Source organism: Bos indicus x Bos taurus, chromosome 7 (genome assembly GCF_003369695.1).
Source record: "Bos indicus x Bos taurus breed Angus x Brahman F1 hybrid chromosome 7, Bos_hybrid_MaternalHap_v2.0, whole genome shotgun sequence".
Classification (NCBI taxonomy): Eukaryota; Metazoa; Chordata; class Mammalia; order Artiodactyla; family Bovidae; genus Bos; species Bos indicus x Bos taurus.
Window position 1 is genome coordinate 88,967,691 of NC_040082.1, and position 15,522 is coordinate 88,983,212.

A 15,522-nucleotide genomic window follows, 5' to 3' on the forward strand; every position below is an offset into this window, starting at 1 on the left:
TCGAGTCAGTGATGCCATCCAGCCATCTCATCCTCTGTCGTCCCCTTCTCCTCCTGCCCCCAATCCCTCCCAGCATCAGAGTCTTTTCCAATGAGTCAAAATAACCACAAATTTTAAAAAGTGAAATAATCGATAGTTTTTAAAATGTTATGAATATCAATTGCTGGCATAAATCAGAATCTTAAAATTTTCCTGATGGTAACTAAACAACCAATTAAGTCTTACCATCATGGTTTTTGAATTTCCTCCTAAGGAATCCTGAAGAAGACGAGTCAATTTAGAGTTACGATAAGGCACATGAGTGCTTTTTCCATCAACCAAGGCAGAAATAACATTACCAAGGGTGGAAAGCGAAAGATTGATTTTTGTAGCTTCTTTTAGGCGCTGTCCAGTAGCTCCAGTTTTTGCTTGTCTTTCTGAACCCTAGCAATAAACAGAGACAGAAGTAAAGCTAAAACAAAAAAAGACAGAATATTCTTCCCAAAGTTAAAAAAAGTATTTTAACAGTAAAAACTCTAATATGATATCTGGAATTCACTTCAAAATAATACTGGAAGGGAAGAAGTGGCTGAGGGTAGAGAAGAAATAGAACTGGACATGAACTGATAACTATTAAAATTAGGTGATGAGTACATGGAAAATTATACTATTTTTTGTTTATATAGGTTAGAAACAGTCCATAATTAATAGTAAGTTAAACACACATATAAAACTTTTATATATATATATAAAATCACTCCTTTTCACTTGAGTTATTACTCATTTATAAAATAAAAAGAAACTACAAGAGTTATTCTTAACTAGCATCCCCTTACTTACAGCAAGATCTACAAGATGAAGCTTCCCCATCCTGACATGCATGTTACCATCAACACCTTTCTCACTGCATTCTATCGTGATTGTAAAGATGGCATGGGAACGGGAACTATGTTCATTCATATTAGTTGCACCAACAGAACCTTGAATAAAAGAAGGAAAGTCTTTAAAACTATTAACAACAGGGAGTGCCTCTAAAAATAATATCCAAAATACTAAATTTCATCACAGCCAAAAGCCAGAGAACATGGTTAAGACACAAAAGCTTAGGTGTATTTAGCTATGAAATTTCTGACATTTATGTTGGTAACAAAAAACTAATTTTTTCACATTAAAGAGGTATTTTTAGGACAAAATACTTAATTTCAAGTATTATTGACTCAAAAAATTAACTGACTTTAAAATATATGTTAAATAGTTCAAAAAATAAACTTCTGTTTCAGCCGTCTCTAAAAGGTATTATATTCTGGGAAACAATCACAGGAATACTTTCATATATACATTAGATGGTAACAAAAATCATCAGAGTAAAACCGTTTGCAACAGCAAGACATCAAAAACAATCAATAGGGAAGCAGTTAATCAATTATGTTAATAGAATAGTCATACTATGCATTATGAAGCAGTCTCTTAAAAAAATAAGGTAGATCTTAATGACATGAAAAGATACCCAAAACATATGAACTAGAGAGAAAAAAGTTAGGAGTATAGAGTATAATCCCATTTCTGTAAAACAAAAGCATCCATTCAAAGTATGCTAAGAATCTGAGTGTGTATAAATGTTTTACATGAATATATTGTGCAAACAAAAAGATGCTTTCCATATGACCCAGCAATCCCACTGCTGGGCATATACACTGAGGAAACCAGAATTGAAAGAGACAGGCGAACCCCAATGTTCATCGCAGCACTGTTTATGATAGCCAGGACACGGAAGCAACCTAGATGTCCATCAGCAGACAAATGGATAAGAAAGCTGTGATAAATATACACAATGGGGTATTGCTAAGTCACTTCAGCCCATGTCCGACTCTGTGCGACCCCATAGACGGCAGCCCACCAGGCTCCCCCGTCCCTGGGATTCTCCAGGCAAGAACACTGGAGTGGGTTGCCATTTCCTTCTCCAATGCATGAAAGTAAAAAGTGAAAGTGAAGTCGCTCAGTCATGTCCGACTCTTAGCGACCCCATGGACTGCAGCCTACCAGGCTACTCCGTCCATGGGATTTTCCAGGCAAGAGTACTGGAGTGGGGTGCCATTGCCTTCTCCAATGGGGTATTACTCAGCCATTAAAAAGAATACATTTGAATCAGTTGTAATGAGGTGGATGAATCTGGAGCCTATTATACAGAGTGAAGTAAGCCAGAAAGAAAAACACCAATACAGTATACTTATACACATATATAGAATTTAGAAAGATGGTTAACAATAACCCTGTATGCAAGACAGCAAAAGAGACACAGATGTATCGAACAGTCTTTTGGACTCTGTGGGAGAGGGCGAGGGCAGGATGATACGGGAGAATGGCATTGAAACATGTAAATTATCATATGTGAATCGAATCGCCACTCCAGGTTCGATGCATGATACAGGATGCTCAGGGCTGGTGCACTGGGATGACCCAGAGGGATGGGATGGGGAGGGAGGTGGGAAGGGGGTTCAGGATGGGGAACACATGTACACCCATGGTGGATTCATGTCAATGTATGGCAAAACAAATACAATATTGTAAAGTAAAATAAATAAATAAATAAATGCTTTGTTTTTCACAATGGGCATGTATGGGTTTTTTCCTTAAATTCCAAAGTATTTTAAAAGCAATATGTTAATTTCACCCAACACCAAAATTATTTTCCTACTATATATTCATGTACAGGCCAGCTGTGATTTTAGAATTTAAACACTGAAAGGGTACTGTTTATCAGCAAATAGCTATATTAGAAGTCAGAGAACTAGAATGTAAACTGCATAGATAAAGAAAAGTAAAGCTCAATGAAAGAAGGTAAATGGAAATCAGTGAGGGAAATGCAATGATTTGTGACTCCTCGTACATAATCTTTTCCCATTTTCTTTCAAATCATGAATTTTTAAAAATCAAATTTATGAATTTTTCCACAAGATATAAATAAAACAAATCAATCTGACATCACTTCAACTCATCTAATCAGAAGAAACACACTATACATACTTCCACAGCGTCAATTCAGTTCAGTCACTCAGTCATGTTCGACTCTTTGTGACCCTATGGAATGCAGCACGCCAGGTTTCCCTGTCCGTCACCAACTCCCAGAGCTTGCTCAAACTCATGTCCATCAAGCTGGTGATGCCATCCAACCACCTCATCCTTTGTCGTCCCCTTCTCTTCCTGCCTTCAATCTTTCCGAGCATCAGGGTCTTTTCCAATGAGTCAGTTCTTCACATCAGGTAGCCAAAGTATTGGAGTTTCAGCTTCATCATCAGTCCTTCCAATGAATACCCAGGACTAATCTCCTTTAGGATGGACTGGTTGGATCTCCTTGCAGTCCAAGGGACTCTCAAGAGTCTTCTCCAACACCACAGTTCAAAAGCATCAATTCTTCAGTGCTCAGCTTTTTTTATGGTCCAACTCCCACATCCATACATAACTACTGGAAAAAACACAGCTTTGACTAAACGGACCTTTCTCGGCCAGGTAACGCCTTGCTTTGTCTAGGCTGATCATAACTTTTCTTCCAATGAGTAAGCGTCTTTTAATTTCATGGCTGCAGTCACCATCTGCAGTGATTCTGGAGCCCAAGAAATAAAGTCTGCCACTGTTTTCATTGTTTCCCCATTTATTTGCCATCAAGTGATGGGACCGGATGCCATGATTTTCATTTTTTTGAATGTTGAGTTTTAAGCCAACTTTTTCACTCTCCTTTTTCACTTTCATCAAGAGGCTTTTTAGTTCCTCTTCGCTTTCTGCCATAAGGGTGGTGTCATCTGCATATCTGAGGTTATTGATATTTCTCCTGGCAATCTTGATTCCAGCTTGTGCTTCTTCCAGTCCAGCATTTCTCATGATGTACTCTGCATATAAGTTAAATAAGCAGGGTGACAATATACAGCCTTGACATACTCCTTTTCCTATTTGGAACCAGTCTGTTGTTCCATGTCCAGTTCTAACTGTTGCTTCCTGACCTGCATACAGATTTCTCAAGAGGCAGATCAGGTGGTCTGGTATTCCCAGCTCTGCCCTATAAATAAATTCCTCAGTACCATTTTTCTAGATTCCATATATGTGCATTAGAATACGATTTTTATCTCTTTCTGACTCACTTCACTCTGTATAATAGGTTCTAGGTTCATCCACCTCATCAGAACTAACTCAAACGTGTTCCTTTTTATGGCTGAGTAATATTCCATTGGGTATATATACCACAACTTCTTTATCCATTCATCTGTCAATGGGCATCTAGCTTGCTTCCATGTTCTAGCTATTGTAAATAGTGCTGCAGTGAACAATGGGATACATGTGTCTTTTTCAACCCTGGTTTCCTCAGGGTATATGCCTAGGAGTGGGATTGCTGGGTCATATGGTGGTTTTATTCCCAGGTTTTTAAGGAATCTCCATGCCATCTTCCATAGAGGCTGTATCAATTTACATTCCCACCAACAGTGCAAGAGCGATCCCTTTTCTGCACACCCTCTCCAGCATTTATTGTTTGTAGATTTTTTGATGATGACCATTCTGACTGGTGAGAGGTGATATCTCATTGTGGTTTTGATCTGCATTTCTCTAATAATGAGCGATGTTGAGCATCTTTTCATGTGTTTGTTAGCCTTCTGTATGTCTTCTTTGGAGAAATGGCTGTTTAGGTGTTTTGCCCACTTTTTGATTGGGTTGTTTGAGTTTCTAGCATTGATTTGTATGAGCTGCTTGTATATTTTGGAAATTAATCCTTTGTCCGTTGTTTCATGTCCTATTATTTTCTCCAATTCTGAGGGTTGTCTTTTCACCTTGCTTATACTTTCCCTTGCTGTGCAAAAGCTTTTAAGTTTAATCAGGCCCCACTTATTTACTTTAGTTTTTGTTTTTTTATTTTTATTTTATTTTTAAACTTTACAATATTGTATTAGTTTTGCCAAATGTCGAAATGAATCCGCCACAGGTATACATGTGTTCCCCATCCTGAACCCTCCTCCCTCCTCCCTCCCCATACCATCCCTCTGGGTCGTCACAGTGCACCAGCCCCAAGCATCCAGTATCGTGCATCAAACCTGGACTGGCAACTCGTTTCATACATGATATACATGTTTCAATGCCATTCTCCCAAATCTTCCCACCCTCTCCCTCTCCAACAGAGTCCATAAGACTGTTCTATACATCAGTGTCTCTTTTGCTGTCTCGTACACAGGGTTATTGTTACCATCTTTCTAAATTCCATATATATGCGTTAGTATACTGTATTGGTGTTTTTCTTTCTGGCTTACTTCACTCTGTATAATAGGCTCCAGTTCCATCCACCTCATTAGAACTGATTCAAACGTATTCTTTTTAAAGGCTGAGTAATACTCCATTGTGTATATGTACCACAGCTTTCTTATCCATTCATCTGCTTTTATTTCCCTTACTCTAGGAGGTGGGTCATAGAGGATCTTGCTTTATGTCATCGAGTGTTCTGCCTATGTTTTCCTCTAAGAGTTTTACAGTTTCTGGTCTTACATTTAGGTCTTTAATCCATTTTGAGTTTATCTTTGTGTATGGTGTTAGGAAGTGTTCTAATTTCATTCTTTGACATGCAGCTGTCCAGTTTTCCCAGCACCATTTATCAAAGAGGCTGTCTTTGCCCCATTGTATATTCTTGACTCCTTTGTCAAAAATAAGGTACCCAGAGGTGCATGGGTTTATTTCTGGGCTTTCTATCTTGTTCCATTAGTTTGTATTTCTGTTTTTGTTCCAGTACTGTCTTGATGACTGTAGCTTTGTAGCATAATCTGAAGTCAGGAAGGTTGACTCCTCCAGCTCCATTCTTCTTTCTCAAGACTGCTTTGGCTATTTGGGGTCTTTTGTGTTTCCATATGAACTGTGAAATTTTTTGTTCTAGTTCTCTGAAAAATGCCATTGGTAATTTGAGAGGGATTGCACTGAATCTGTAGACTGCATTTGGCAGTATAGTCATTATCACAATATTGATTCTTCCTACCCAGGAACATGGAATATCTCTCCATCTGTTTATGTTGTCTTTGATTTTTTTCATCAGCGTCACCAACCAGTCCATTCTGAAGGAGATCAGCCCTGGGATTTCTTTGGAAGGAATGATGCTAAAGCTGAAACTCCAGTACTTTGGCCACCTCAGGCGAAGAGTTGACTCATTGGAAAAGATTCTGATGCTGGGAGGGATTGCGGGCAAGAGGAGAAGGGGACAACAGAGGATGAGATGGCTGGATGGCATCACTGACTCAATGGATGTGAGTCTGAGTGAACTCCGGGAGTTGGTGATGGACAGGGAGGCCTGGCGTGCTGCGATTCATGGGGTTGCAGAGAGTCGGACACGACTAAGCGACTGATATGATCTGATCTGATCAGCATCTTATAATTTTCTGTATACAGTTCTTTTATCTCCTTAGGTAAGTTTATTCCTACATATTTAGTACTTTTTGTTGCAATGGTCAATGGGATTGATTCCTTAATTCCTCTGGTTTTTCACTGGTAGTATACAGAAACGTAAGTGATTTCTGTGTATTGATGTTGTATCTTGCAACTTTGCTAAATTCACCAATGAGCTCTAGTAATTTTCAGATACTATCTTTAGGGTTTTATATGTACAGTATCATGTCATCTGCACACAGTGAGAGCTTTACTTCTTTTCCAATCTGGATTCCTTTTATTTTTTTTTTCTCCTCTGATTGCTGTAGTTAGGACTTCCAGAACTATGTTGAATAATAGTGGTGAAAGTGGACACCTTCGTCTTGTTCCTGATCTTCGGGGGAATGCTTTCAGTTTGTCACCATTGAGAATAATGTTTGCTGTAGGCTTTTCATATATGCCTTTTACTACGTTAAGGTAGGTTCCTTCTATGCCCATTTCTGGAAAAGATTTAATCATAAATGGGTGGCGAATTTTGTCAAAGGCTTTTTCTGCATCTATTCAGATTATAATATGGTTTTTATCTTTCAAATTGTTAATATGGTATATCACATTGATTGATTTGCATATAATGAAGAATCCTTGGATTCCTGGAATAAACCCAACTTGATCATACTGTATAAGCTTTCTGATGTGTTGCTGAATTCTGTTTGCTAAAATTCTGTTGAGGATTTTTGCATCTATGTTCATCAGTGATATTGGCCTATAGCTTTCTTTTTTTGGTGTTGTCTTTGTCTGGTTTTGGTATCAGGGTGATAGTGGCCTTGTAGAATGAGTTTGGAAGTGTACCTTCCTCTGCCATTTCTTGAAAGAGTTTTAGAAGGATAGGCAATAGCTCTTCTCTAAATGTTTGACAGAATTCTCCTGTGAAGCCATCTGGTCCTGGGCTTTTGTTTTGGGGGAGGTTTTTTATCACAGCTTTAATTTCAGTGCTTATAATTGGGTTGTTCATAATTTCGATTTCTTCCTGGTTCAATCTTGGAAGACTGAACTTTTCTAAGAACCTGTCCCTTTCTTCCAGGTTATCCATTTTATTGCCATATAGTTGTTCATAATAGTCTCTTATAATCCTTTGTATTTCTGCACTGTCTGTTGTAACCTCTCCTTTTTCATTTCTAATTTTATTGATTTGATTCTCCTCTTTTTCTTGATGAGTCTGGCTAAAGGTTTATCAATTTTATCTTCTCAAAGAACCAGCTTCTAGTTTTATTAATCTTTACTATTGTGTCTTTCATTTCTTTTTTATTTCTGCTCAGATCTTTATGACTTCTTTCCTTCTACTAATTTTGGGGGAGTTTTTTGTTCTTTTTCCAGTTGTTTTAGGGGTAAAGTTAGGTTGTCTAGTCTATGTTCTTGTTTCTTGAGGTAGGATTGTATTGCTATAAACTTCCCTCTTAGGACTGCTTTTGCTGCATCCCACAGGTTTTGAGTTGTCAGGTTTTCATTGCCATTTGTTTCTAGAAATTTTTTGATTTCCCTTTTGATTTCTTCAGAAACTTGCTGGTTATTTAGAAATGTGTTATTTAATCTCCATGTGTTTGTGTTTCTTACAGTTTTTTTTCTTGTAATTGATATCTAGTCTCATAGCGTTGTGGTCAGAGAAGATGTTTGATATGATTTCAATTTTCTTAAATTTACTGAGGTTTGATTTGTGACCCAAGATGTGGACTATCCTGGAGAATATTCTATGTGCACTTGAGAAGGTTTATTCTTCTGCATTTGGATGGAATGTCCTGAAGATAACTATGAGATCCATCTCATCTAATGCATTATTTAAGACTTTTGTTTCCTTATTAATTTTCTGTTTTGATGATCGGTCCATTGGTGTGAGTAGGGTGTTCAAGTCTCCTACTATTATTGCGTTTATAGTCAATTACTCTTTTTAGGTCTGTTAGTATGTCTTATGTATTGAGGTGCTCCTATGTTGGGTGCATAGATATTTACAATTGCTATGTCTTCCTCTTGGATTGATTCCTTTATCATTACATAGTGTCCTTCCTTATCTCTTGTAATCTTCATTATTTTAAGGTGTATTTTGTCTGATAAAAGGACTGCTACTCCAGCTTTCTTTTGCTTCCCATTTGCATGGAATATATTTTTCCATCCTCTTACTTTCAGTCTGTGTGTGTCTTTAGGTCTGAAGTGGGTTTCTTGTAGACAGCATATACATGGGTCTTAATTTTTTATCCATTCAGCCAGTCTGTGTCTTTTGGTTGGAGCACTTAATCCATTTACATTTAAAGTAATTATTGATATATATGTCCCTATTGCCATTTTCTTAATTGTTTAGGATTGATTTTGTAGATCTTTTTTCTTCTGTATTTCTTGACTATATAAGTCCATTTAACATTTGTGGTAAAGCTGGTTTGGTGGTATTGAATTCTCTTAACTATTGCTTGTCTGAAAAGCTTTTGATTTCTCCATCAATTTTGAATGAGATCCTTGCTGGGTACAGTAATCTTGGTTGTAGATTTTTCCCTTTCAGTACTTTAAATATATCCTACCATTCTCTTCTGGCCTGCAGAGTTTCTGCTGAAAGATCAGCTGTGAAGCGTATGAGGTTTCCCTTGTATGTCACATGCTGCTTCTCCCTTGCTGCTTATAATATTCTTTGTGTTTAGTCTGTTAGTTTGATTGGTATGTGTCTTGGGGTGTTTCTCCTTGGGTTTACCCTGTACAGGACTCTTTGTGCCTCTTGTACTTGATTGGCTATTTCCTTTTCCATGTTGGGGAAATTTTCAGCTATAATCTCTTCAAAAATTTTTTCATATCCTTTCTTTTGCTCTTCTTCTGGGACCCCTAAAATTCAAATGTTGGTGCGTTTGATATTGTCCCAGATGTCTCTGAGACTATCCGCAGTTCTTTTCATTCTTTTTACTTTATTCTGCTCTTCAGAAGTTATTTCCACCATTTTATCTTCCAGGTCACTGATTTGTTCTTCTGTTTCAGATATTCTGCTATTGATTCCTTCTAGAGTATTTTTAATTTCAGTAATTGTGTTGTTTGTCTCTTCATGTTTATTCTTTAATTCTTCTAGGTCTTTGTTAATTGCTTCTTGCATTTTCTCCATTTTCTTTCAAGGTTTTTGATCATCTTTACTATCATTATTCTGAATTCTTTTTCTGATAGTTTGCCTATTTCCTCTCCATTTATTTGGACTTCGGTGTTTCTAGTTTGTTCCTTCATTTGTGTAGTATTTCTCTGCCTTTTATTTTTTTTTAACTTATTGTGTTTGAGGTCTCCTTTTCTCAGGCTTCAAGGTTGAATTCTTTCTTCCTTTTGGTTTCTGCCCTCATAAGGTTGGTCCAGTGGTTTGTGTAAGTTTTGTATAGGGTGAAATTTGTTATGAGTTTTTGTTTGTTTTTCCTCTGATTGGCAAGGCTGAAGTGAAGTCGCTCAGTTGTGTCCGACTCTTTGCGACCCCATGGACTGTAGCCTATCAGGCTCCTCCGTCCATGGGATTTTCCAGGCAGGAGTGCTGGAGTGGACTGCCATTTCCTTCTCCAGGGGATCTTTCTGACCCAGGAATCGAACCCAGGTCTCCCGCATTGCAGGCTGAGTGAGGTGGTAACCCTGTCTGCTGATGATTGGGTTTGTATTTTTGTTTGGTTTGTTGTTTAAATGAGGGTTCCTGCACAGGTTGCTATTGATGGTTGGGTGATGCCGGGTCTTGTATTCCAGTGGTTTCCTCTGTGTGAGTTATCACTATTTGATACCGGGTTAGTTCTCTGATAGTCTAGGGTCTTGGTCTCCCACTCCAAAGGCTCAGGGCTTGATTTCTGGTCAGGAACAAAGATTCCACAAGTGGTTTGTTATGGCATTAAGTGAGATTAAAACAAATATCTAAAAATGAGAAACCAAAGATGAGCCCCAAATGGCAGTTATAAAATCAGGCAAATAATAATTACAATAATGGAACATACACATATACATATATACCCACAAGCAAAGTCAAAACAGTCCAACAAAAATCAAGTACAATAGACTGACCCAGCAAACAAAGGAAATCAAAAATTATATTTACCAGTTAGGAACAAACTAACTAAAGCACAAACTGGAAAACAAAACTAAGGCAAGGTGGCAAGTGGGGAATAAAGCAATGAAAAGAAAACTAACAAATATGCTGAGAAAGAAAGACTAGATATGCAAAGTTAAACAGAGGCAGATGAAGAAGATTTATATACATTAAAGATTAACTGCAAGGGGAAAAGAACAGTGGGAAAGGCAAACAAAGGAATAAATGTAGAAAAAATGTAACAGGTTTTAAAAAATTAAAATTATAAAAAAGAGAAAATAAAAACAAAAGAAGAAAGAAAAAAGGAAAACTCCACAGAACTGCAAAAGCCCAACACAGATGCAGAGGTTTATAACAACAACAAAAAGTGTGACTGAATATACACATCTACATATATACCTATAAGCAAAATCAAAACAGTACAACAAAAATAAAGTACAATAGATTGATCCAGGGAACAAAGGGAACCAAAAATTATGTCTCAGTTCAGCTTAGTTACTCAGTCGTGTCCGACTCTTTGGAACCCCATGAACCACAGCACGCCAGGCCTCCCTATCCATCACCAACTCCCAGAGTCCACCCAAACCCATGTCCATCGAGTCAGTGATGCCATCCAACCATCTCATCCTCTTTCGTCCCCTTCTCCTCCTGCCCTCAATCTTTCCCAGCATCAGGGTCTTTTCCAATGAGTCAGCTCTTCACATCAGGTGGCCAAAGTACTGGAGTTTCAGCTTCATCATCAGTCCTTCCAATGAACACCCAAGACTGATCTCCTTGCAGTCCAAGGGACTCTCAAGAGTCTTCTCCAACATCACAGAACAAAACTAACTAAAGCACAAACTGAAAAACAAAACTAAGGCAAGATGTCAATTGGGGTATAAAGCAATGAAAATAAAACTAACAAATATGTTGAGAGGAAAGGAAAGAAAGAAAAGAAAGAAAGAATAGATATGCAAAGTTAAATAGAAGTAGATAAAGATTTATATATATTAAAGATTAGCAAGGGGAAAAGAACAGTGGGAAAAGCAAACATGGGAATAAATGTAGAAAAATAATAATAGATTTTTAAAATTAAAGAGAAAAGGAAAAACAAAAAAAAGGAAAACTCCCCAGAACTGCAAAAGCCCAACACAGAGGCAGAGATTTACAACAATTAAAAAAATGTGACTGAGAAAAAAGAGAAAAGAAAAAAAGCTCAAAAGCTTAATTAGATTTCATAGTGCCAATAAAATTGACAACTACAATAGGGCGGGGAGAGAAAAAAAGGGGAAAAAAATCCAAAAGAATATACAGAACAAGTCAAAACATAAGAATAATAGATGTTTTTCTTGAATAACTGCTGTCAGTCTTTCCCTCGCTGGGAGTCACAGTCCACCTCACCTCCCTAGGATGCCCTCCAACACTGTGCTGATCTCTGGACCTGCTGTGGGGTCAGCCCAGATCCTAATCTGGTCCTACTTCTCTGTGTTCTTGCCTCCAATGTCCACAGCTATCAGAACTAGTGCGTTTTCTTTTGTGGGAGCTCTCAATGACCCTTTATATATTCCAGAGACAGAGTCTGCCTAGTTGATCATGTGGATTTAATCTGCAGCTTGTACAGCTGGTGGGAGGGTTCTGGGTCTTCTTCCTTAGTTACACTGCCCCTGGGTTTCAACTGTGGTTTTATTTCCACCTCTGCATGTGGGTCGTCCACTGGGGTTTGCTCCTGAGGCTACCCTGGATGACTTGGGTCTGCCCCAGTGAGGACCAGGTGAGGAGGTGGTGCAGCTGCTTGGGTCACAGGGGTTCTGGAAGCACCTGGTACTCAGGGGAGTCAGTGGCTAGGGCAGCAGGAGATATAGTGCTCTAGAAAGGTATGACAATACCCTTTGGCCATAGCGTATTGGCCAATATGCTCCAGTATTCTTGCCTGGAAAAGCCCCCTCCCTGACAGAGAAGCCTAGTAGGCCACAGTCTACAGGGTCGCAAAGAGTCAGACACTACGGAAGCGACCCTGCATGCATAGGCCCAAGATTTTTTTGCCTGTGGCAGCTTTGCCCCAGTGAGAGTTGAACATGAAAATGGCGCGGCTGCTTGGCTTGCGGGGACCCTTGCGGTGCCAAGTGTGCAGGGACAGGGACTGCCTCTGCCGCAGGAGTTATGGCCCTATCAGAGTCTTTTTTCTAGCCTCTTATAGCTGGCAATCAGAAGACTTCTTTGGCCAGTCTCTCTCCGCACAATCAGGCGCTGAGAGGCTTGCCTGCAGTCCTTCTCTGTTATTCAGAGCATCAGGCACATAGAAGGGCCCCCCTGGCTGGGGTCCTACTCTGTAGTTTGGCGCATCAGGCGTTTGATGGGCCAGCCTCTCTATTGTTCAGCTGCACATGCTGGCATGTGGGGGGAGAGAGGCTATGGTAATGGCTCCACCCGCTACGTGTGACTCAGCAGTATGACCTTGCTTCCATAGCTGCCCCGCTTTCCTCCACAGGCATTTCCCACCATAATCTCCTCCCTCACATCCCCTCCGTCTCTCCACAGCCCTCGCCACGGGGGATTGCTCCACAATCCCTAAACTCCAGCCCCCAGCCGCTACGCCATCTGGGGTACGTATGGCTGCAGCAAGGACTGATTCTCATTCCATTTAGGCTGCCACAGATCAGCTGTTTCACTCTCAGCCTTAAATGTTTCTCCTCTGTCTAGACAATTGCCCCGAGGTAGGGACCGGACCTCTGCTTCAGCTCCCCCACCTGCCAAAGGTCCGGTCCTACTAACACTACTGTTCTTCCCCCTAGTTCCTTCCTCCTACTGAGTTTTGCATGAGTCAATACATCCTTTTCTGCCCGTCAGGTACTCCTGTCCACTCTCAGCTGGTGTTCCGCACACACTTCTGTGTCTGAAGGTATATTCCTGGAGAGAGATGTACTCCACACATACCTGCTCCTCCACCATCTTGTTCTCTGCATGTATCTTTTCAAATTATACTTTTGTCTGGATATATTCCCAGGAGTGGGGCTGCTTACCTATATGGCCAACTCTAGTTTTCCAAGGAACCTCCATACTATTTTCCATAGTGGCTGCACCAAATTTACAGTCACCAGTAGTGTAGGATTCCCTTCCCCCCTCCCACTCCACCCTGAATATTTAATTTTTGAACTCAATGTATTTATTAAGATTATTTTCCTTTCTACTATCTTAGGTCTTCAAATCTCTTTACCTTCCTTTCATTTTATTTCTCCCATTAGAATTTTTTCATTTTCCTTGGACAAATCTCACATATCAAGTTAAATTAATTTTTAAGTAGTTAATGGAAGGTTTTGGTCACTATTACAAATATATTATGTTAAATTTTTTAATTAAATAAACAATACATGAACATATTCCTAATACAAAAATTTAAAAATACAAACATACATAAAGCAAAGAGAATGCTCCCTTACAGCCCTTTCTTTCAATCTTATTTCCCTTTCACTAAAGTTAACAACTATTAAATGTCTTTTCATTCATACTTCACATACACACATGTAAACACACACACACAATACCTAAATATATAATAGTTTAATAACTTGGCTTTCTTAACACATATATAAATAGGATAATGCAGTACATACTTTGCTAGTTAGCTTTCTTTTTCACTTGCATCTATAAAGTCTTTTGAGTCTCTACATGTAGATTTAACCCAGGGTTGTTTTTTATAGCTTCATTATAGTCCATAGTATTTTTGCACCATAATTTATATAACCAATATTTTACTGATGATTAGATTGCATCAAACTTCTTGCTCTTAAAAATAATGCTGCAATAAGGTATTTTTTGTTCACATCAAAAAATATCTTTCTAGAATATATTTAATATATCTAGAAATAGAAACAGTGGGTCAAAGGACTGCATTCTTAAAATTTCAACAGATACACTTATATTACCCTTCAAAAATGCTGTATATTTCCATCACCACTGACCATTTCTTCAGAGTATCACCAACCTGGATATCCTTTCATCCAAACTGATGAGTAAAATATCTCCCTTTGTTGTTTTAATATACATTTCCTGATTACTTGTGAAGTTAAACATCCTTTCATATACTTACTGCTGTGGATAGTTCTTCTGTGAACAACATATTCACATATAGCTTTTGCTCATTTTCCTGTAAAAAATTTTGGTCTTCTATTTTTCTATTATTTGGCTTCTAAGAAGGCAATTGATTTTTTTTTTAATTTTTGCTTCATTTCCCTGAGTTTGCTAGATTTTAGTCTAATCATAAATTTTTTTAAAAAAAATGTTTACCTGTGATTGGTTCAAGATGGCAGAGTAGAAGGACGTGCACTCATCTTTTCCTGCGAGAGCACCAAAATTGCAACTAGCTGTTGAACAAACAACATCAGGAAGACACTGGAACTCACCAAAAAAAAAAGACACCCTCACATCCAAAGACAAAGGAGAAGACTCAACGAGATGGTAGGAGGGGTGCAATCACAATAAAATCAAATCTTAAACCCACTGGGTGGGTAAACCACAAACGAGAACAGTAATACCTAGGCCCCACATCAGGCTTTCCAACCTGGGGATCCAACAATGGGACAGGGAATCCCCAGGGAATCTGTCTTTGAAGGCCAGCAGGATTTGATTACAGGACTCCCACAGGACTGTGGGGAAACAGAGACTCCACTCTTGGAGGGCACAAATAAAACCTTGTGTGCACCAGGACCCAGGGGAAAGAAACAGTGAGCCCACAGGAGACTGATGTGAGTGTTTGAGGGTCTCCTGCAGAAGTGTCGGTTGGCGGTGGCCCGTCACAGAAATGGAGAGCAGCAGTCTTGGGAGATGCGTCTCGGCCTAAGTTCTCTTGGAGGTAGCCAAGAGCCCTATCATAGAACCTACAGACTCCAGGACTGGGTTGCCTCAAGCCAAACTAACAGGGAGGGAGTGCAGCCCCTTCATCAGCAGACAACTGGATTAGTTTTACTGAGTATGGCCCTGCCAACCAGAGCAAGACCCACTGTTCCCCAAAACCAATCCCTACCATCCAGAAGCTTGCACAAGCCCCTTATCCTCATCCACCAGAAGGCAGACAGAAAAAGCAGTAACTATAATCCTGTGTTCTCCAG

The 15,522-nt window shown here is 39.1% G+C and overlaps 1 protein-coding gene across 7 annotated transcripts in view; it reads right to left on the bottom strand.

The window, feature by feature from the left end:
* Positions 1-15,522, bottom strand: part of KIF3A (kinesin family member 3A) — a 94,103-nt gene that overhangs the window by 22,664 nt on the left and 55,917 nt on the right. For all 7 annotated transcript variants that reach the window (XM_027547092.1, XM_027547090.1, XM_027547089.1 and 4 more), the window contains 2 exons: positions 820-959; positions 226-423 (listed from right to left, as the gene is read on the bottom strand). In XM_027547092.1, the coding sequence (XP_027402893.1) occupies positions 226-423; positions 820-959 (338 nt within the window). The remainder of the gene's footprint in view (positions 1-225; positions 424-819; positions 960-15,522) is intronic.